The sequence below is a fragment of the Cervus elaphus genome, chromosome 9 (genome assembly GCF_910594005.1).
Source record: "Cervus elaphus chromosome 9, mCerEla1.1, whole genome shotgun sequence".
Lineage (NCBI taxonomy): Eukaryota > Metazoa > Chordata > Mammalia > Artiodactyla > Cervidae > Cervus > Cervus elaphus.
In genome coordinates, this window is record NC_057823.1 from 107142914 (window position 1) to 107166205 (window position 23292).

At 36.0% G+C, this 23292-nt stretch overlaps 1 protein-coding gene across 1 annotated transcript in view; it reads right to left on the reverse strand.

Moving 5' to 3' along the window:
• Positions 1-23292, reverse strand: part of PJA2 (praja ring finger ubiquitin ligase 2) — a 70495-nt gene that overhangs the window by 13548 nt on the left and 33655 nt on the right. Inside the window, exons 5-7 of the mRNA XM_043913762.1 lie at positions 19113-19298; positions 9673-9858; positions 4594-4705 (exon numbers count right to left, since the gene is read on the reverse strand). Coding sequence (XP_043769697.1) covers positions 4594-4705; positions 9673-9858; positions 19113-19298 — 484 coding nt within the window. The remainder of the gene's footprint in view (positions 1-4593; positions 4706-9672; positions 9859-19112; positions 19299-23292) is intronic.

The following is a 23292-nucleotide window of genomic DNA, read 5'->3' on the forward strand; positions in this document are numbered from 1 at the left end:
CCAGCTCTTGCAGGGCATGCGGCCAGTAGGCTTCCTCAGCCCCCACCACGGACAGAGCGTTCTAGGCAGACATCACCCTCCAGGGCTGATCTTCCCCGAGTTCTGCCAGCCAAGGACCACGGTGACTTCTCTGCTATTCACTGAGCCACGGCTGTGCCGTCCCCACCAAGGTGTGGACGCCAGACACCGAGCAAAGTGCGAGCTCTTCCGTGGGTGGTCCCGGGTGCTGGCTGCTCCTGGTGTGTGCTTTTTCTATATTCTTTAGAACGATCTTTGTTACTAAACACTCCCCTTTCATTATAATCCCTTTTTATAGTGATTTTTACATATATTGAAATCTCAGGTATTTATTAGTACTACAAATATGCAGTCATCAGAGGAATAATTAACCCGTTGACACAAACATGTATTAAAGCATAGTTAGCCTGGAATAACCTCCCCAAATGGACCTTCCTATAAATAGTATCCCTTCTTTTTGTTTATGTGTAGCACAGATGAGTTCTCTTTATATTAAAACTTTCCCATAAAGAGATAGGGAAATGGAAAGGCTGTTACTTGTCTCTTCTTTCTCATGAATAACTACAGCTGCAATCATGAATGTCCTTCAATTCCCTATGTACTTCTCAAGGTAAACTCTGCAAGAACTCATCTGTAAATTTCAATATATGTAAAAATAATTTATTGTCTTGGCACTTACATATATTTAAGATGATCTGGGGTCACTTATAAGCAACAAGGGCAAGAAAGACCACTTTATAGCCACTGCTATGAAAATCCATAAAAATCTGTCTACACCTAGTACAATATATATTCAAACATTAGTCCAAGTGTCAGAAAGACAGCTGGATGGCCTAAACAGCCTTAAAGCAGCACAGTCCTTTGTTAGCACAGAATCTAGTTTCTAAAGAATAAAATAATTTAGTTTTTAAAGAATGAAGACATACCAAATGATTTATTATGGACTTTGAATGACCACTAATTCCAGACTTGTTGGATGATTACCACTTGGCTGACTGATAATTTGAAGGCATTTTTGAATATAGCCATTTACTGAGAGCTTGTGACAGCACCAGGTATTTTGCTACATTCAAAACTTTGTTATTCCCATTTTGTAGATGAGGACCTACAACTTAAAGAGGTTAAGTCAACTATCCAAGGTTACACTGCCTAAAAGAATCGCTCTAACTCAGAAGTCTATGTGTTTATCTCATTTACTATCTTTCTAAGGCCTACACTCCAGTGTATATAAGTGCTCTGTAAAACTGTAAAGATTTTCCTCAGGCCTTATGGGTATGGAGAGTCTTAAGAGACCAAATTTCAATTAACTTTCTTATGTAATCTTTCTTCAAAGGAATCTGCCTAACAATGCACCTCCAATCACAGTATCATGCTGGCTCTCCTACTCCACATTCCTTTTTTATACTCACCTTTTTTTCCACTTTATAAATAAAAGCATACTTCTTTCCCATTCAGAGGGGCAATCTGAAATAGTGGTGTCAAACTGAACTATAATGACCAAAAAACAAATCTTTGTGGATGACTTCCAATTTTCCACTTTCAAAAAAAAACTGAAGGAGGCTCTCAACAAGTTTTGGGGATTTTGGCAAATACCTCAGAAGAATTCAGTGACAATGCTATGATAAATTCCATCCATCCCTACCAACTGATTTATCTGAATAAGGTTTCTCAACCTTCATTCATAAAGATGAAAAGTAGAAATAAAGTTCATGCTGACTTATGTCTCATTCTATAAATAAGTAAAATTCACTCAATCAGGAAGGATAAAAAAAGCCTCCATGTCATTAAGAGATGCATTTCTAATGAAAGTTTACTTTATGTTTAAGTAATTATATATAAAATTTGTATATAAGTTTGTTCTTGATCAGTAGATACCACAAACAACTTTAACTCAATCTACACCAGTTTTTTTTACATTTAAATTCCTGAAGATATTTTTACTGCAAACTGGTATAATAGGTTAAATAATATTACTTAGGTTTTATGCTAAAAGTCTTGAGATGTCACTGTCAAGGTGTACAAAGGAATACTTAAATTTTGGGGAGACTGAGTAAAAAGTTTTAATACCACTGTTTCAAACAGTTAAAAATCTTAAGTATTTTGCCCTATTTCTCACTCAAATCTGAGAAAGATATGAGGAAAATGTTCATTGCCAATATATTAACCAATAGCTACTATGCAAAAAGAAAGGTTAGTCTAGTGTTGGAAAAATAACAGAAATGAAAACAACCACTGCCAAAGAGAGATAGTGTTGCTAAGAAAACAAAAACAAAGTGCTCAGTTTGTCTTATTATTCACACTTGTTTTTCACTTATTTACAAAATGTTAGTGTTAAATCTAAAAGGAAAAATCCTAAATTATAAATTATTTCAGTTCATTTTTCAAAATGATTAAATAAGTATACGCTAGACTTAGACAAATAAAGATTTCTAGAGGCTGACAGGAAGAAGGAACTGTACTGGTTCTCTAGGAGTGAAACATGTCTCAGTCAAATCCAAATAAAATAAAGCTGAGCACTAAATCTGAAGACGCGGTTATGCTGTGAGGAAGGGAGACGCCGCTAACCTGAAACACAGATCGGTAAGAACGACTGAATGCGCACAGCCACGGGGGCCCCTGAGAGCAGAGGGCGGCAGTAGAGTCTAAGCTCCTGGACGTGGATGCTCTTTCCTGCCTCCTGTCTCTGCCGCGCGGCTAGTGCCTTTACTCAGCATGACCCTCATGACAAGCCTCTCTGGCTCTTCTTCCAAGATGCCAAACGTCACATTTCTCATCAATAACAAGTAATAAAGTTTTTAATTTTCAAAACTTCTTTCTAAAGATATTACCACATTGTAGGAGATCATAAACCACTAGCATAATGGGAAAAAAACTATCTAAGCACTGCAAAACCAGACTCTAATACTGATGTATTCCATGCGGTCACTTAAAATTTGTTTAACTCAAGAAGTCAGTAATCTTTAATCTTTATATATTCTATTTCTGATGCAAGTTATCACGCTGTGCCACTGTTTTCATGTCAGCATTTGGCAAGGCAAGTTATATAACCTGGGAAAAGTTCTAAGAATATATAATTCTGTCTCATGATGTTCTAACTTTTCTTCTAGTATATAGTATTTTACCCCCCTCCAAGTTTTACTGCAATATAATTGATATACAGTACCATGTAAATTTGATGCATATAGCATGATGATTTGACATAGATTACATTATGAAACCATTATCCCAAGAAGTCTAGTCAACACCCATCATCTCAATAGATGAAAAATTAAAAGAAACAGAAAAAAATTATTTCCTTGTAATGAGAAATCATAAGATTTACCCTCTTAACAATTTTCACATATAATGTTAATACACAGCAGTGTTAACTATATTTACCATGTTGTACATCACACCTCCAGCAGTCATTCATCATGTAACTGGGAGTCTATGCTTCTGACTGCCTTCATCCAATTCCCTCTTCCCTGCAACCCCTTACCTCTAGTAACCACAAACCTCATCTCTTTTCCTGAGTTTGCTTGTTTTCAATATATAATTGACCTACAACAGTGTATTAGTTCATTAGTACACTACCAACATAGTGATTGGGTATTTTTATACATTTCAAAATGACCACCATCATACATAATATTTCTGCTATGATCACTTTGAGAAAAACAAACAATACAAAGAGTAACTAAGAGCAATGATCTCCATGGGAGATTACACACGCCTCAGTGGCACCAAAGCAGTACACGAGAGGTAACTTTTGTGTGTACACATGCATGTGGGCATGCTATGTGTAGGTAAACAGGTCTGTCTCTTTCTGTTACCTACTTTACAAATCTAATCTCATGAGATTTCAAGATACCATTACAGTGTTCCTGAAAGTTCTCTCAGGAACTTTTTGTTCTTTTACTTTTGACTCATTCATGTTATTACTATTCTTCCACTGGAAATCACTATGGAGACTGATTAAAAGACTTCTTAACAATGACATTCACTGGGGCAATGCCAGTGCCCAAACATGAAAAAGCTTGGGCTTTGGATCACAGGCACATACAATTTTGAAGAAGCTATTCGTGTTTTGGTCAAACAAAGCAAAGAAGGCAAGACAAATAGGCACCAAATGTGCCATGTTTATGAACCTGTGTACGTGTGTGGGGATGAGGGGGAGTAAATTTTCCAACTGCATTAAGCAGCTAGATAGATTCAGAAGCCATACGAATCAAAAAAGGGAAATAATTTGAAATATATCTTTAGATATCTTTAATTTCATTTAACAAATATACTTGTGTGTACTTGTGTAAAAAATTTCAGATTCATAGACCTGTATAATTCAATAGAGGAAGTGTATTTCCTAAATGTAAACAAATACTGTATTCTGCAGTAGATACTGGAGAATACTGTAATTTTAGGCAAATGGGCAGGATGCCAAGTATAATTTATATACACACACTGAACCACCACTCGGTAATTGTTATTATATTGGCAAGAAAATTATTCACCTTTTCTTAAAAGCAGTTTAGAAAAATCTTTAATTTTTATCACTGTGCATCCCACCAACCACATATGGGTACCAGAGCACTAAAATACCTCCATAGCCTGGGCTAGGCGCTCTTCCAGCGCCATGTAAGTGAGGAACTGAGGATCCACATAAGAAATAGCTTCAGCAACTCCGAGTCCATCTGCGAAGCCATCAAACAAGCTGGGGGAAAAGAAGTACAACCATGATTTGGGAAACCTTTATAGTGAAGACATAATTATATACTAGCATACTGACAAGCCAATAAACACACAAGCAGAAAACCTTAAGAAGAACCCAACAGAAAGTTAAATGCTAGGTGTAAGGAGTTAAGATACCATTCCCATCCCTAACAGGCTGCCACACTCACTGCACAAAGTTTTAAGAAAATTCTCTCCTGTTTCTAGTTCTAATTCTGGGAACTGTGTATGGCTGGGATAAAGGTAATACTTTTTCTCTACTAATTCTTTCCCATGTCTTCCCCCTTTAGTTTGGTTTCCAATTTAAATTTTGGTGAGAACATGATAAGAATTACTCCATCTATTTTAATTCTATCATTGTTCAAAGCCTTTTTCTTCTCTTACCTTGTACTGCTTAATCACTCTGGGCTTAAGAATACTTTATTTTCTCAAGTTTTTCTCATTAATTTATCTTTTATTTTTCTAAGGACTAGGGTTTCTCCCTTACTATTCAGTTTGAAAAAGATCTGAGCTCCTAACTGCTCACTTCTATTACTCTGAAGGGTTGTAAGCCACTTGAAGACAATATTATGTCTTAATCTGGTTCTCATCTTCTCCCCTCCACCTTTATATATACACAGATTCCTCCCTTTCCTCCAGTCTTGGAAATACTAAATACTCCAAGATTCAGAAAACATAAGATATCCTCAGTCATCTTTCTAAATCTTGTTCCGTTGGAATTCCATCCCTTCAATTATCCTTTCTGCAGATAATTCCTAAGCCTCTACCTAATTTCCAAACTCTCTCTTGAGTTCTTGACCTATATTTTTAGTTTTCTGTGGGGCACTTTACCTCAATGAACTCCTACTACCTCGAATTCAACATTTCCAAAACTGGGTTTATTTTGTCTAGTTAAAGACAAGCTTCTGTTGACCTCCGCATTCCTATCAGAAACTGAGTATCACAGTCAGTAACACCCAGTTACTTATGCTAGCTCAAAATAGTTATGATGTGCCTCTGTGCCTCCATTAAAATTACAAATCTACTGCCCAGAGCTCTAAATTATTTCTGTGAAGAATATATTAAAGCTTAGTAGTATCTAGAAATCAGCAGACATCATACGGTACAAAAGGAATGGGCATTTTCATACAATCACAGATTTTAGAATTAGAATTAAAACTTAAGATTACCGAATCCAATCTCCTTTGCAATATTAACTCCTTCATCTATCAGTGAGATACAGGGCAGAGAGGAAGAATGTTGGAGTCAGACAGATAGGAATTTAATGTCACAGTTAACTGAACTATTGTTAAACAGTATGAAATTTTTATTTGGTTGTTACTGTTTATCTATAAAACAAATTAAATGAGTAAATGCACACAGGTGCTGTGCACAGAGATGGCACCAGATGAGGCATTCAAGAAACAGCAGAACCACTTCCTCCATGCAGGAAACATACTGCTTTCTAAGCAGGTGCATGTGGAATAGGAGAACCCTCATTAGAAGTTTGAATTAAGTGCTCTAGTTCTGCCTGCTGAAGCAACACAAACTATGTCCACTTTCCTCTTTCAAGTGATGAGAGTCAACTATCCCCTAATAATTCTTTTCGTGTCTAAGCTAAACAAATCTAGACACTCAGAGCATAATTTGGTTGTAATCTGGTAACCGAGGAAATGATCAGCGAACATTAAACATTCCAGTATTGTTCACTTGGTAAACACCATGGTAATAACTGTCTCAGTAAGAACCACCAAGGACACTAGAACCAGTAGTTTGAGAGGAAACAGGTTATCTTCCCACCGGATGCTTATTTAATTATAAAGGTAAAAATGGCAACCATACAGTGATGAGATCTGAGAGACAGTACCTTCACCAAGTGATCAGAGTTAATATCATCCTGGGACAATCCAACACCACGTGCCTTCTGAAATGCACTGAAAACAGAACACTGCTTCTATGGTGTGTCTGCTAGCAATGTGTAACTCAAATCTAACTATGTCATCAGACAGAGAACAGAACACTGCTTCTATGGTATGCCTGCTAACATCGTACAACTCAAATCTAACTATGTCATCAGACAGAATTAACCTAAGAGTCATTCTACAAAATAAACAGCCTGCACTTTTAAAAATACCAAATTCATAAAAAAACAAAGACTGAGGAAATGTTTCAGATTAAAAGAAACTAAAGAAAACATGTTAACTAACATACCTTGGACTGCATCAGAAAAAAATTTCTCAAATGGCATTAGTGGGGCAATTATAGATATTTGAATAGTTCTGTAGATTAGAATAGTACTTGTATCAGTGTTGATTTTCTGATTTTTACAATTTTACTGTATTATATAAGAAAATGTTCCCGTTTTAATGAAATTCATTCTAGGTGATTTATAAGTAAAGAGGCAATCATGTTTGCAACTTACTAAATGCATCAGAAAAAAAATATAAGTAAAGCAAAGAATGGCAACATGAATGTGGTAAATGTTAATATTTACAGAATCTTAGTGAAAGGTATATGGGAATTTTCTGTACTGTTGTTTGCCATTTTTCTGTAACTCTGAAATAATTTCAAGAGTTTTAAAAATTCTACTCTTAAACCATGATTATAGCCATAAAGAATTAATTTCTCACAATCTAATTAGGTCAATTATTATGCCTCAACTTCTTATTAGGTTGATTATTAAAAAATAATAATTGCAACCCAATTTCTAACCAAGAGAAAGCTTAAATTGTTATCAAAGAATAAATAGATGGTACATTTGGGATGTGTCTAAATCTAAACTCTATGTTTTCTCCACATCAACTCCTGCCACACAAATCCATGAAATAGTCTCTGGTTATTTCTGTGAGTTAATGAAAACAAACAAACAAGCAAACTGTTGATAGAGGATTTTTTCTATTTTCCTTTAAGCATTTAAAATAAAAAACCAAAAGGCTTTAATTTTTTTTTTTCTATGCAGAGGCAAAACTGAAAAAAAAAAAAAAGCGTTGAATTTTGGAGTTACATAAGAATTGCTGCTGTTCACCATGGCTATTCCTTTAAGATGCCAAAATGACATGCTACTTTAATGTGAAAATCAAACCATATTTTTACCTTATCAATATTTAGCTACTACCACATAAATCAAACAGAATACCACCAAAGCAAATAATGAGGTGTTGCCATATTTAGACAAAATTCAGAACAATAACTTCAAAAATTTTGTCTTAAAAATCAATGCTAAATCATTTTCCATATTAAAAAAAAAACAAACTACTTTGAAGCTTCACAGCTTGGGGAGCAATCAGTAATGTCTTTACAATCTTAACACAACAGCCATATCCAGAACAATCATCAGTGAATTAGAACCTTTCAAACTTAAGTTAAAATTCATTCAATAAAGACCTCAATCATTTCTTCAAATTTTTATGGGAAACCTTTTTTGAAGGTTATTTAGAAATATATATATCAAGATCTTAAAAAAAATATCATGTTAGTAATATCACCTCTTATTAACCTGTCCTAAGGAAACAACCTGATGTACAGACCACGTTTTACGGGTGACAAATTTACTGCACTATTCAACAAGGAAATCATCAAGTAAATGTTAGTGCCTCTGTAGGATGGAGCATTTATACAGTGTTTCTCCTATGAAACCGGTGTCTCCCAACATGCAGAGACGATGCTGAACAGACAACCCTGCTGAGCACTGTCAGAGATGGCTGTGCGTGATGTCATCAGGAAAGATGGCAGGACGAACAAGCTCAGTGACAGGGGAGTGGGCAGAATGAAGGAGGGACGAAACCAGGGGGTGCTCAAGGTCACGGACGAGGACTAGGTCAGGTCACTGACTCCATTACGCTTGGCGAGACAGGACACAGGCCTCAGAAGAGAGTCTTTAGGATGAGTTACAAGCTAACTGTGTGGCTGTGAGGAAGCCCCACTTCTGCTTCTGTAGCAGGGTCACTACGGTCTGCTCTGATTCTTCCCCTGGGGAGGGAGAAAGATCAGCAAGGAGAATCATGGAGACACCGAGTTTTGTGTCTGGAACAATTTAGAGAAGTACAAAGAAAAACATTCAGAAAGAGAAACTGAAGCCACAAAGAAGGCCCTAAAGATATATTGTCAGGGGTCTGAATGAGTTTTTCTTACCTTTATTTTTCTAAATTTTCTGTAATGGAATTTTAACTGGAAAAACAAGACAAATTCTTAAAAATATATCTGTGCAAAGATGAAAATAAGGGTAGCATCAAGCCATAATTTTTTCCAGAAAAAGTAACAAAAACGGGGTAGCTGGAACAAACATTCTCTCTACATCTGAGTAATTATTTCAGAGGGCTCTGAACACTTGGGAAAAAAAAAAACTCTAAGTTTATAAACCAAAACAGATAAATTCTGAGCATTCATTCTATCACAAACAGTTACAATTCTATAATCCATTTAATGTGTATGTTACTTTTATTTGAAGCTCACTATTCTTTGCAGCATGAAGTAAATTTAATTCATTCAACATCTCTGGGAAGGTACAATTGTATTTTCCGTATTTTGCAAATACAGAAGGAAAACTACAGTCTTGATTCTGATTCAATCACAGGTTTTGAAATTCTTCAAGTAGTATTCATCATGGACTTTTATTTTTTACAGGATTATATCAAGTGCTATATTAAGGGGATCAGGACACACAAATATATATTTGTCATAAAAAATTTTTAACACCAAATTTAAAAGTCATAAACCTGAAACAAGTATGTAAATAACTAGGATGTAAGGCAAGCATCCGTAGAGTTAATGGTCAAAGAAGGAATAGGTCAATGACTAGAGTTCATGTAGGAAGCAGTGTCTGAAGTGAGCTTGGAAGGAGAGGAAGACTGACAGATGAGAAAAATGGAAATATTTCTTAGGTGTCAGAGATCCAGTTCTCATAATTTATAGACTCGTGAACAAATTCTACTCAGTGATCAGTGAGCATGGTAAGCACACTGTGCTACATACCTCCAGTCCACATCCAAGTCTTCACTCACACTGGAGTCATCCTCAAGGTTATTGTTACCATCCAACATGAAAGCTTCTGGCTGTGCAAATTCGTTAGCGGGCTCATTCCCTTCATCACTGCTGCTTTCATTGACTTCATTGTACTGTAACCAAGGAATTTCTCCCTCTTCCAAGGATGTTTGTTCCCTAATACAAACATTTTCATGGAAGAAAAAGTATTATTATTTTAAAATACATCATAAATTTTTTCTCTAAAGAGCTCTCTTTAGTGCAAGTAGATACTTTATTTGAATTCTAAATTCTTGGTACTTACATGATTCTAAAAAATCTGCCTTCTTTAGATGTAAAATTATTTTAAAGGGAAGCAAATTTGTTATTGGGTCATATGTATAAAGAAATAGCTCCTAATTACCTAAGAATATTTTTATTTGATACATATTATCTATACTCTATTTTCTTTTTGCAGGAGAAAATTAAGAAAAACTCACCCTAGGTAATCTGAATCATTAGGTCCCAATCTTGAGTAGTTTCCCTCAGTTACAATAACCGCCGCCCCGCGCCCCGCCCGCCCCCCCCCCCCCATTACTCTCCTGCTGTTCTCTCTCCCCCTGGAGCATGTGGAGATCAGCCCACCTTGCAGACACTCCCTCCACCTCTGAAATGCACTTTCACCAGATTTACACACTGCCACTCCCCTGCCTGGTTCTCAGATCAGAGGAAATGTCACTTCTTTAAGGGAAGCCTGTCTTGACCACTCATTTTAAGCAGCTCACCAGTCACTGCTGATATAGCATTCTGCTTATTTTCCTTATAGACCTTCCTTTTACTTATCATTTTCATGTTTACTGCTACTCATTCTTCCACTAGAAAATAAGCTAACAGAAACAGGGATAGACAAATCAATGACACAGATAAAGAAAATAAGAACAATGAAAGTATTTCAAAACAACAGGGGGAAAGACCACTTGATAAATGACACTGAGATAACTGGGTATCCACATGGGGGGAGGAAGGGACATTACATTTTGATGTCATTATTTAGCCTTAAATAAATTCCAGATCTGTTTTATAAAAATGCATGTCTGCCTTCAATACCTCTAGAAAATCAAGTACTAGAAGGACCACAAGAGAAATTTTCACAAAAATCTGTGTTGTTCTAAACATGATACAAAATTTTGAAGCCAAAGATAAATTGATTGCTAAACTTCACAACATACACAAAAAAGAAAATGCTCATGGAAAAGTCAAAATACCAAAAACTTGGACACGAAGGCCAAACTGAGAAAAATTAATAATTATAGTACATAAGAAAAAAATGGCATTTCAAGGCTGCAAACACTGAACAAAAGCTACTTTCAAATTTACAAATAAGACAATTATACTAGTAGAATTTTCTTACTCATCTTATTTGACAAAAAAATATACCTTTTAGTATACCAAAAGGAGGTTAAATAAGATAGTCTCAGCAAAGTTTCATTTTAGTTTGGGTTTAAGATGAGAAATAATGTTATACAACAATTTATGTATCTCAACTTGAAGAACAGCTAATTAAAACTCTATTCATTCTAATGTGTAAATTTAACTTTAGGAATAAAAACATTTATGAAAGAGATGTAGACAATGCCCACATACAAGAATCAACCCATTTTCAATACAAAGAAACTATCTCTTTCTACACCTAAATCCATAAATGTTTAATTTTTGCTCAAGTACACATCAGAATAACATGTTTATACGATTTAGTCTAATAAAATGAGAGAAATGAGCATACCAAAATATGCTTATTTTGTTAAATTTTTAATGTCTAATACATAAAGACAGTAGACGCTTTCTTTTTTTTTTTTTAGTAGATGCTTTCTTGTGCATAATTTAGTTCCAGTAAAATTAAGCCTCAAACAATTTTAAAGTACAAATCAACCTAAAAGTCCTGCGCAGCAGTCCCTCTTTACAGCTCTCTGAGGCTACCTGGCAGTGTCCTCTAACTCTCCTGGGACTCACTTGCCTCCTCCTAGACTGGCAACTTCTCAAGGGCATAAAACGCTGTCTCTCCTCATTACCCTGGAGCAGGGCAAGGCAACCCACCGCAGTGTTCCTGCCTGGGGAACCCCATGGACAGGGGAACCTGGTGGACTTGTGTCCATGGGGTCCCAGAGTCAGACACGCCTGAGCCCAGTGCACTCATTAGAGCCTCACTCCCTGTAACATGTGCTTGACACTTAATAGGTTCTCTCTGTGTTGCAAATATAATAATAAACCCTTGAAAATCTTTTAAAAGTCAAATAATTTAGAGATTAAGCCTAGAATAGTCCTTGGAAATGTCTGTTATTTCAATGTACACCTACAAGAAATACATTTTTTAAAATTACACAGCTATCAAAATGACTGTTATGCTGTAATTCAGATATCTAACATAAAACTCAAATACATGGTTGAAAATTATTCAGTGTAAGAAATATTAATTTATGAGTTTTTTAAATTCAAAGAAGAAAAGTAAAATAAGAAATTATTCTGAATCTAAACGATAATGTCATTAATACTCTTTCAACTATATAAATAATCCTTGGCTACATATTTTGCTTAAACATTTGTTTCTGTCTATCACAACTCATGATAACACAGTTGCAGAAACAGAAAATAAGTGTGATGTGGCACATGCTCTCACAGTGTTACATAAAGTTCATTCATCATTCACCACAAAACTGATCAGGCTAGAAGAGCGGCACTGTGGTTGGACCAGAGTTGGCCTGATAGTATAACAAAAGGAATTTTGATCTTAAAAAAAAAATTTTTTTTGAACAGGACAACAGAAGTACCCAGGACCACCTGTTACCTCCCCACTACTGAACAACAGGGTCAGACGTACCCAGGACCACCTGTTGCCTCCCGACGAGCTACAATGGAGGAGTCTCTCTCTGATCCTAGAGGCCGTCTTCCTGAGCTCTGGATCATCTTCTCAAGAACCTCACTTACCTTCGCTCTAATTATCAGTCAGTTACTTTCTCCTTGAACATTCTATAAGCAAACAATCATGTTTCTAGGTTTTTAGGGGTGAGGACAGCCCTTTTCTAGGTCCAAAATCCACTTGGAATCTCTTCCCTTTTGTAAAGAACTGGGTATCTCCGTTTTCTCATCTTCAATTCCCTTTATTTTTTAATTTCTTTCTTTTCCCCAATGCAAAATATATACAACCTATTTTAGTTACACAGTATATTATACTGAACAATCACAGACCAATCGCCCAAGCCAGGAACTAGACTATCACCACTGACTAAGATACACCTCGTGTTCTACACTTTTTCTACCCCCTTGGCCTGACGCTCCAGAGCAAAGCACCATCATGGTGATGCTGTGTTCATTCCACTGCTTTGTGAAAGATGTTTTCTATACTTAAACAAGATATTTACTACTGCCTGTTTTTAAACTTTATGAAATAGGTATGATACACATTTTCCCAGGAATGGTTATTCTTACTCAGCATTCTATCTTTAAGATTCATCCATGTTTCTGTATGTAACTTCATTCATTACCACTGCTGTGTAATACTCTATGCATGTATACATTAACTTTGCTTATTAATTAGTACTTGGGTAATATCCACCTCAACAAGCAGCGTGTAAGAACTGATTCACATCCTCCAAAACACCTGACACTGCTAATACAACACGTGATTAAAAGAAGACACCTCCTTGTGATCCTTTTTTTGTTGTTGTTTTTATTTTTTGGCTGCACCACATAGCATGTGGGATCTTAGTTCCCCAACCAGGGATTGAACCTGCACTCCCTGCATTAGAAGCACAGAGTCCTAACTACTACACCACCAGGAGGGGCCCTCCTTGCGTTCTTAATGTACACTCCCTGATTACTAATGATCTAAGCATCTTTTGATATTTTTATTCACTGTTAATATTTCCTCTTCAATGAATTACCTGCTCAAGGTTGTGATCATTTCACAACCAGACAAAGTTTGCTTACAAATCTCTAGCTCACTATGCTCTCTGCACGTTAAGACTTCATACTGTAAGTCAGTCTCCTAATTTGGTTCTCTTCTTTCTATCTGTTATCTTTTATTACTCTCCCATCCTGCCATGCCAACACTTCCTCCTCAATGGCCACAGAAACGGTACACTTGTCTTACTCCTGATCTCAAGGGGGGAAGTTTTTTTAATGCTTCTTTATTGAAAATTATTTCTATTTTTTTAGATAGGTTTTATGAGGGCAAGGAAATTCTGTTCTGATTTTAGTTTCTGAACTTTTATCATGATGAGATGCTGAACATTACAAGTGATTTTATTTTCCCCCACAGAAAAAAAAATCTACAGAATTTGTCATTTGAATTTTCTCCTGTATTTTGCTAATGTGGTGGTAACATTTATAGGTATTCTAGATAAAACTACTTATACATACCTGGAATAAACTCAAATTGGTAACTGAGTTTTATCTGTTAAAAAAATACACTTAACAAATTCAGATTTCCAATAATTCTGTTGAAGAGTTTGATGTATACTTTAATGAATTAAAGTATAAGCTTATAATTTTCTTAACATACTCTTTTGGTACTAGGGTTATACTGGCCTTATTTGAATGACTTGGAGAAATAGTTGTTTTCTCACTCTCTTGAAGAGTAGTGTGATATGACCTTTGAAAGTTTGGAGAGAATTTAAGAGAATTCAGCTCTAAAACCATTTGGCTCAGTTGTTTTCTCCATGGAAAGATTATAAACCACTGATTACGTATCTGTAACGGTTATCATATTATTTAGGGTAGTGAGTGTTGATGAATTCCATTTTTCTAGGAATTTGTCAACTTCTAAGTTTTCAAATGTACTGATTCTAAGATCAGTGTTCTTCTTGGTCCATACGACCTTCACTGGTTTTGCAGCTCTGTCCCCTTCCCACATCACTCACCTGTGTCATCTTTATTTTCCTGTTCACTATTAAGTGGAATGTCTTCTTGTTCTTATTTTTTCAGAGTATCACCTTTTGGCTTCTTTGATTCTCTCTACTGTTATTGTTTTCTAATTTTATTGACTTTTGTTCTTATCTTCTCTAACTCTGATTCTTATCTCCTTACCTTAGTTTATTTATTCTAACATTCCTTTTCTATTTTTTAAGTTAAATGCATAGCTACTCCATCTTCAGCTTGTTTTTTTTCTAACATAAGTATTTATAAAGATAAATTTACCTGTAAATATCAATTTCACTATAATCCCACAGTTTTTGACTGGTGGTATTTTCATTATCATTGAGTTGTATGCTTTTTAAACTTCTAGTATGATTTCTTCTTTGTCCTACTGTTTTTTTAGAAGCATGGATACTTTCATATGCAAAGGGGGTTTTATATATATATATATATATATATATACATATACACACACACACACACATGTATGTATTATTTATTTATAAAATTAATTGCATTATGGTCGGAGAAAACGGTCTACAGGATATTGATTCTTTGAAATGTGTTAATCTGTGCTTTGCAGTCTATAGTACACATTCACTTTTTGTGTTTTTGTATTCCACAGCATGCAGTGTTCATTAAATCATGTTTAAATGAGTTGCTCAAATCTGCAATTAATTTTTTGTATCCATAAATTAGAAATTCAGAAAGGTATTTAAAATTTTTCTAATATGACAGAAAATCTGTCAATATTCTCTAGTTTGATTAAATTTTGATTTATATATTTTGAGTCTATTTTATTAGGTACATTCAAGTTTAAAACTGCTACATTTTACTGGAAAATTGGACTTATTATGTAGTTACCTTCACCCTCCCCAACAGTGCTTTTCTGTCTTTAAGTCTACTTTGCTAATGCTAGTATGATTAGTGCATTTTCTTTTAGTTAGTATTTCCCTGAAATACCATTTTCTGTCCTTTAACTTTCAATCTTTTTGTATGCTAATGATTTAAGTGTGGGTTCTGTAAACAACATTTAACTTAAAAAAGCTAACTGATTTGAAGCTTTATCTTTCACAAGCAGAGAGAAAACAGTTTATGTTTATTACAGAACTTTTTCTTATGTGCTGCTTTTTTTAATCCCTATTTTTCTTCCATGTTTTAATGCTTTTTCTCCCTTTCTTTACTGTTATTTGGATTGACTTTAAATGTTAGTTTTTCATGTCTCAAGTTTCTTTTTTCCTTGTCTACAGGTTTCTAACATATATACTCCGTATTTATTCTTATAATGGCTACCCTTAAAATTTTACCATACAAATTTAGCTTATGTCAAAAGCTAACTTTCAGACTTCTCTCAAACCACACTCTTCAACTCTGATCTTTCCCCAAAACTGAAATACTCCTGCTGTAGAGCGTATTAGTTCTGCCCTTCTCACCAACCGACTTCTATTTTTTTAAATCAAATTTCTGGATCTTTTATTGCAGGATACTGATGCAAGCACTAGATGACTTCCAAATGTGTTTCTGTTTGTACTCCTGTATCTGTACATCTAACTACAATTCAGGACACTTCCCTTAAAGTTATAAGCTAAATATTCACGTGCCTCCTGCCATCTACAATGCATGTCTGCTGCCGCTAAGTCACTTCAGTCGTGTCCGACTCTGTGCGACCCCACAGACGGCAGCCCACCAGGCTCCCCCGTCCCTGGGACTCTCCAGGCAAGAACACTGAGTGGGTTGCCATTTCCTTCTCCAGTGCATGAAAGTGAAAAGTGAAAGTGAAGTTGCTCAGTCGTGTCTGACTCTTCGCGACCCTATGGACTGCAGCCCACCAGGTTCCTCCATCCATGGGATTGTCCAGGCAAGAGTACTGGAGTGGGGTGCCATTGCCTTCTCCACAATGCATGTCTAACGCACTTAGAATTCTGGAAAGGAGTTCCTACTTCCCAATTCTCTCCCCAGGCTTCCTCATCTTAGTCAATGACATGAATGTCCACCTAATGCACAAAGAGAATACACAGTCATAACTGACTGGTTTCTCCCTCATCTCACACCCAATTCATTTTAATATTTATAACTCAAAAAGAGTCCCAAACTTGTTTACCTTTTAAAATTCTCACTACCAGATACCCCCTCACAGCCTAACTCACTCTTATCTTCTTTTTTACTTTAGTCCCTTTCCAATTCAATCTCTACGAAGCTGTTTGATCTTTTAAAAATGTGTTAAATCAGTTAATTCCCCACACTTAAAATCTCATTGCTCTCTGAATAATTCCAGCTGCTGTATGTTCTTCAGAGTCTGGTTCCTGGCCACTTCCTCTCATATTACTCTTTTTCACTCATCTGCTTCAGCCCCACTACTTTCTGACATGCCAAGCCCTTTCCTTTTCACCGTACCTCTGCTCTCCTCTCTCCTACTGCCTAGAAAGCTCTCCCTCAACTAATTGCTATTTCTCATCTTTTAGAACTCAGTTCAAAAGTCAATTCCTAAGAGAAGTCCTCCCTGACTACTCTAATTAATGTAAGCACCTATCGACTGCTTTATTACATCTGCGTTTTACTCCCTTCACCGTTAATTATCAGTTTGCGATTTACAATTATTTCTATCTTACCTGCTGCTCCCACCACCACATAAACTTCATGAAGGAACTTTGTCTTGTTCACTGATACAATCCCAGGATCCAGTACAACGCTTGGCATGTACTGCATGCTCAGTAAATGTTTGTTGCATGATAGTTACATACGAAAAATTACATATGAAATTCTTCACGAATTACATACAAAAAATTTAATACTTAGTAAACTAACTAATTGAAGGCAGGAGGAGAAGGGGACGACAGAGGGTGAGATGGTTGGATGGCATCACCAACTCAATGGAGTAAGCACCAGGAGTTGGTGATGGACAGGGAGGCCTGGCGTGCTGTAGTCCATGGGGTCGCAGAGTCAGACACGACTGAGCGACTGAACTGAACTGAAACTAATAATAATTAAAGATGATCAAACAGAAAGTTAGGAAGAGGGAAAAAAACGCCACCTCAATCTACCACTATCAAAACCAATTGTTTGTAAATTCCTTTCTTTACAAATTTTCTAATGTTTTTTTATTTCCAGATTTTCATATAGAATTAATCTCAAGCTGGAAATTTATATTTTTTGAGAAGTAAAAATTTGATGTCTGTACAAGTTGAAATAGTTTTTTCCTAAGAAAATATATTTACCAAAATAGATTTCACAGACTAAATTAGAACCAACCAATCATCATCATGAAGAAATTTTAATTATCAAAGAAATACTCCCTCAAAACAAAATACCGAGCCTGAAACGTTTCACAAAAAATACTAACAGCCTTTAAAGAAATAAGAAGCTATTTAAACACCAAAAGATACAATGTATATAAATATATTTATATACTCTTTTAGCAAAGTTGAGTATCAAACTTATCAAGACCAAAAAAAACCACCACAAATAGGGAAAATTCACACAGCTCTGAATATAAAAATAGTACATAAAATGCCAGCAAAAAGAATCTAGCAGCTCATTAAAACAACAATAAACCATGACTATGTGATCATGCTGGGTTAATTATAAGAAGAAGTAAGGGTAGTTGAATATTAGGAAATCGAGTAACAGAATAACTGCTCACGATTACTAGGCCAAAAGTAAAAAATCATTATGTCATTTCCATTGGTGCTAACAAGACTTTAAAATTCAACAAATGTTCTTACCAGAAACCTATAAAATATAAAATGGGGAAATTTTCTTTAATGTGATTTAAAACAAAAAAAATTCTTTGTGTATGAGTGTATATGTATGAAATCAACCTAAACACCAGAGTCTCTCTTACCCGGGAAATACTAGCAGAGCAAGAGCTGGTAAACTATGGCCCACAGCTTATTTCCAGCCTGCACCTGTTTTTATAAAACAATTTTACTGGAAGACAGCTACACCCATTCATTTACGTATTACCTGTGGCTACTTTTACACTGCAACAACAGAACTGAGTAGCTCCAATAGAGACTGGCACACAAAGCTGAAAAGACTCACTATCCAGCCCGCCACAGCATAAACCTGACAAGCTCTGTACTAGAGCATTCCCGTTTAAGTGAGGAAAACACAAAGAGATTTAACATCAAGCCACTAATTGGACATACCACCCAACGCAATCAGACAGCAACAGTAAACTTCACTGTTTACAGCTGCCTGCGTTCCCAAGAACGGCTGTCCCTTCTGCCTTGTCACTATCTCCACTGAAGGGCAACGGCAGCTCTGATTCCCTCCTACCTGACTTAACCAAAATGATCGTTTAAGTGTCCATGGTTTCTCTAATTAAAGCAAAATGGAAACTGTATTTCAACTGACGGCACTGTAATTACCAGTATTTTCAAGTTAATTGTTCTTTGGAAAATAACCAAGGGCTTAACAGAATTCAGCAGGACCTAGTGGTCCTACACAGGGCTTGTAAACGTGACCAGCAGCACAGCACCCCTTGAAGGTGACGCGCAGCGCCCCACAGCGCGCGGTCACAGGCCGCGCGGCCAGCGTACCCTTCCTGGAGAGACAGCTCCGGGTTCTCCTCTTCCGGGCCGCTGCTGTCACTGCGGAGCTCAGGCTCGTTCTCCTCTTTTCCGGGCAGAGTCTCCCAGCTCTCGTCGCTCGAGGACTGATCTTTCTCTGTACCAGAAAATCGATGCGGCAGAGAAGCAGACCATTCTCCATCACTGCATTCTGAACTGCAAATTCAGAACAGAAAAAACTGTCAGGACAAGTGTATTTGCCATTTGCAGTGTTAACCAGGCATTAAGGTAGAGAATGGACTACTAATGCTCTACATGTTTCATCAGGAGCTGGTTCAATTTTAGCACATTTTAAAATAAATACAGAGACAAATATTCAGCAGAATGTAACATTTTCAAATGAATATATTATATGGAAAGTTATGAAATTATCAATTTATTATTTTCTTCATTAAAGTAACTAATTCCATGGTGTTTACACATAGATTCTTTATATTTTAGACATATTCTAAACAAAATTCTAAGTAATGTATTCAGTAATCACAATTTAAATGCTATCTGGAATATATAATAAGTGTTATTACTCACCCGACCTATCCACAACTTTCTCATTACCTACTGACAACTGATATCACATCCTCTATGAAGAAATTTTCACTATTACCATGTTTAAAAAGCTTACCTATTTTTTTCTCTTCCTTTTACAAAAAACACTTTGCAGTGGAGAGACATTCAAATTCATACAAAAGAGCACTGACAAATCTTTACTGAAGTCCTTTCATAGGAATGAACACAAAATAAATCTCAACAGAATATTTAGATAAGGAATGAAATAAGTGATAAAAGGGTTAACGAAAAAATTTCAGAAAAATTACTTTAAGTTATATGTATTTAAGTGGTTAATTTGGTTACATTCAACAACTTGCAAAGCATTAGTCATCTTATATTTGCTGTTGTTTAGTGACTAAGTCATGTCCAACTCTTTCGCAACCCCATGGACGTGGCCTGCCAGGCCCCTCTGTCCATGGGCTTTCCCAGGAAAGAATACTGGAGCGAGCTGCCATTGCCTTCTCCAGGGGATCTCTCTGACCCACGGGTTGGAACCTGTGTCTCCTGTACTGGTAGGTGGGTTCTTTACCACCAAGCCCCCAGGGAAGCCACATCTTATATCACCAAAAGCTACAATATTACTTAACAGTGTTGAATATAAATCATAAATGTTCTTTCCAGTCACATCAATCATTCTGCTCAAGAATTCCCTTAAAGATTACCTTTTGCATTGACTTTTAAGAAAACAAAAAAATAACAAACTTTATGTTTTTGAAAGGAAGTGGTAATTGGTACTGTCTTCTTCTATAGGCAGATGAACCCAAGAGATCAAGATGCAGTTAACAAAGAACAGCACTAATCTGAGCTCTGAGAAGGTAACAGAAGTAAAGAAATAAAATCAACTTCCAATTTTCAGAAGACAATGCGCAGCAGGACACAAACATCTTGGAGAAGGAACAGAACAAAGCCCTGGCACAGCAAGCAACAGGTGTGCCCTCACTGGGCATGAGCCAAAACTGCTTCTGTCTGTAAAATCTCTGTGATCCGAAGAATCATCTAAGATCAAGTAAATCATTTTCAGACTTGTATCAATGTCAAAATCTCACAAAAGAAATAGTTTTAAAGGAGCTTACCGAACTAACTTTCCTTGACCATGAAGCTTCTCAAATTTATAGCTAAATTACCAACTCCAATTTTGGTATGTCTTTAAGAAGCAGGCTAAGATTTCTACATTAGTTTGTGGCAATTTTTAACACACTTGCTTAAAAGTAAACTTCATTATTAAACATTTCTCTCAGAGTAAGGTCCTGTCCAGAAAGATAACATATGAAATTTCTGAACTTTTATAAATTAATGAAATAACTGATGGAATACCTCCAAATGTCAATATAAATAAGACGCTTATGTTGAGGACTGACAAACTATGCATCTTGTTAGCCAAATCTGGCCATGCTGCCTGTTTTAAAAAATAATGGCATGTGAGCCACATATGGTTTTTATATTTGATTTTGCCATAGTCAGCAAAACCTAAAATATCTAATATCTGACCCTTCAAGAAAGTTCGTAGACAGCTGGCCTACATCACTGCTACTCATTGTGTATTAACATTCACCTCTAAGTAGGTAACTTTTAAACATATATCCCCAGCCCTGACCACCATACTAAGGACCACCAATAAGGAATGAAATAAGTGATAAAAGGGTTAACAAAAAAATTTCAGAAAAATTACTTTCTTAACTTTCATAACCACTAACTGCCCATCAAATATTTTTTAGATTTTCACATTCCTTTTAAAAATTATATATTTTTAACAAAATTCATCTGCTATTTAAGTTCCTTTCTTGATTTTCTATCTGCTAATGGTATTATCCTGCTCTTAAGCTGGATAGATCTCTGACTCTTCACAAACTCCCCACAAGTCCTCTCTTACTTCCCATTTTTTCTGTTCAATGGCTCTTATATCCTAGTGCCCTTTTCTCCATTTCCCCTAAAAAACTCTGGCTCAAGTGTTTTCTCCAAACCTAGACTTAAGACAATCAATTATTAACTGGTGTCCTTAAATTTAATCCCAACTCCCTCAACTCAATTAAAAAACATATTCTGAATATTCCGATTACTTCAATTTATATCAAACAGTACATTTATAATGTTACTCCAAAAATATATTTTATAATAAAACACTATAAATAATAAATTTATATTAAAACAATATAGGAACTTCAACAGTTCCTCTCCACTAAGGCTCTATTTCACACAGGTAAGCCATCTGCATACAGCCCTCACAATTCTTGCTACAGCTGTCCATTAACATTGTGCCTTAAGGTAATGAAGCTGAGAACACAGGTTCTGGAGTAAGTTGGCCTGGATTTGAATTCACCAGTTATTAGCTGTGGAAAAATTATTTAATGTCTTTGTGCCTTCACTGCATCACCTATCAGAAGAATATAATAATAGTATCCACCATCACACTGAGTTTTTGTTTTTGTTCATTTATTAGTTGGAGGCTAATTACTTAAACCACTATTGTAGTGGTTTTTGCCATACATTGACCTGAATCAGCCATGGATTTACATGTGTTCCCCAACCCCCCTCCCACCTCCCTCCCCATCCCATCTCTCTGGGTCTTCCCAGTGCACCAGCCCTGAGCACTTGTCTCATGCATCAAACCTGGGCTGGTGATCTGTTTCACACTTGATAATATACATGTTTTGATGCTGTTCTCTCAGATCATCCCACCCTCGCCTTCTCCCATAGAGTCCAAAAGTCTGTTCTATACATCTGTGTCTCTTTTTCTGTCTTGCATATAGGGTTATCATTACCATCTTTCTAAATTCCATATATATGCGTTAGCATACTGTATTGGTGTTTATCTTTCTGGCTTACTTCACTCTGTAAAATGAGCTCCAGTTTCATCCATCTCATTAGAACTGATGCAAATGAATTCTTTTTAACGGCTGAGTAATATTCCATGGTGTATATGTACCACAGCTTCCTTATACATTCGTCTGCTGATGGGCATCTAGGTTGCTTCCATGTCCTGGCTATTATAAGCAGTGCTGCGATGAACATTGGGGTGCATGTGTCTCTTTCAGATCTGGTTTCCTTGGTGTGTATGCCCAAGAGTGGTATTGCTGGGTCATATGGCAGTTCTATTTCCAGTTTTTTTAAGAAATCTCCACACTGTTCTCCATAGTGGCTGTATTAGTTTGCATTCCCACCAACAGCGTAAGAGGGTTCCCTTTTCTCCACACGGGTTAATATATAGAAAATATTCTAACAGGGCCTGGTAAATAGTAAGTCATCAGCAACTATTAACAAATCATTTTTTTAAACAATATTTTTTTGTGTTACCTAAATATATTTATCTCCTAAGCAATATTCGTAAAGTTCCAAATTTGATGTGCCAGCCATATTTTTTTTCTGATTCACATCAAAATAAATATATAATGATAAAAATTAAGAAAACTTGTCTTTGTGCCATTCAGTGTATTTTAACCACTCGAAAAAATACTAGTGTATAGAAAAAAAAAGTTTTAACCTCGAATGGCACTGATGATTTACTACAATCTGATCCCAGTTATGAGTACATTCTCACATCCAACACTTTCCTTCTAATATGCTCTATTCCAAATAATGTCCCTCAAATATGAATTTTCATCAC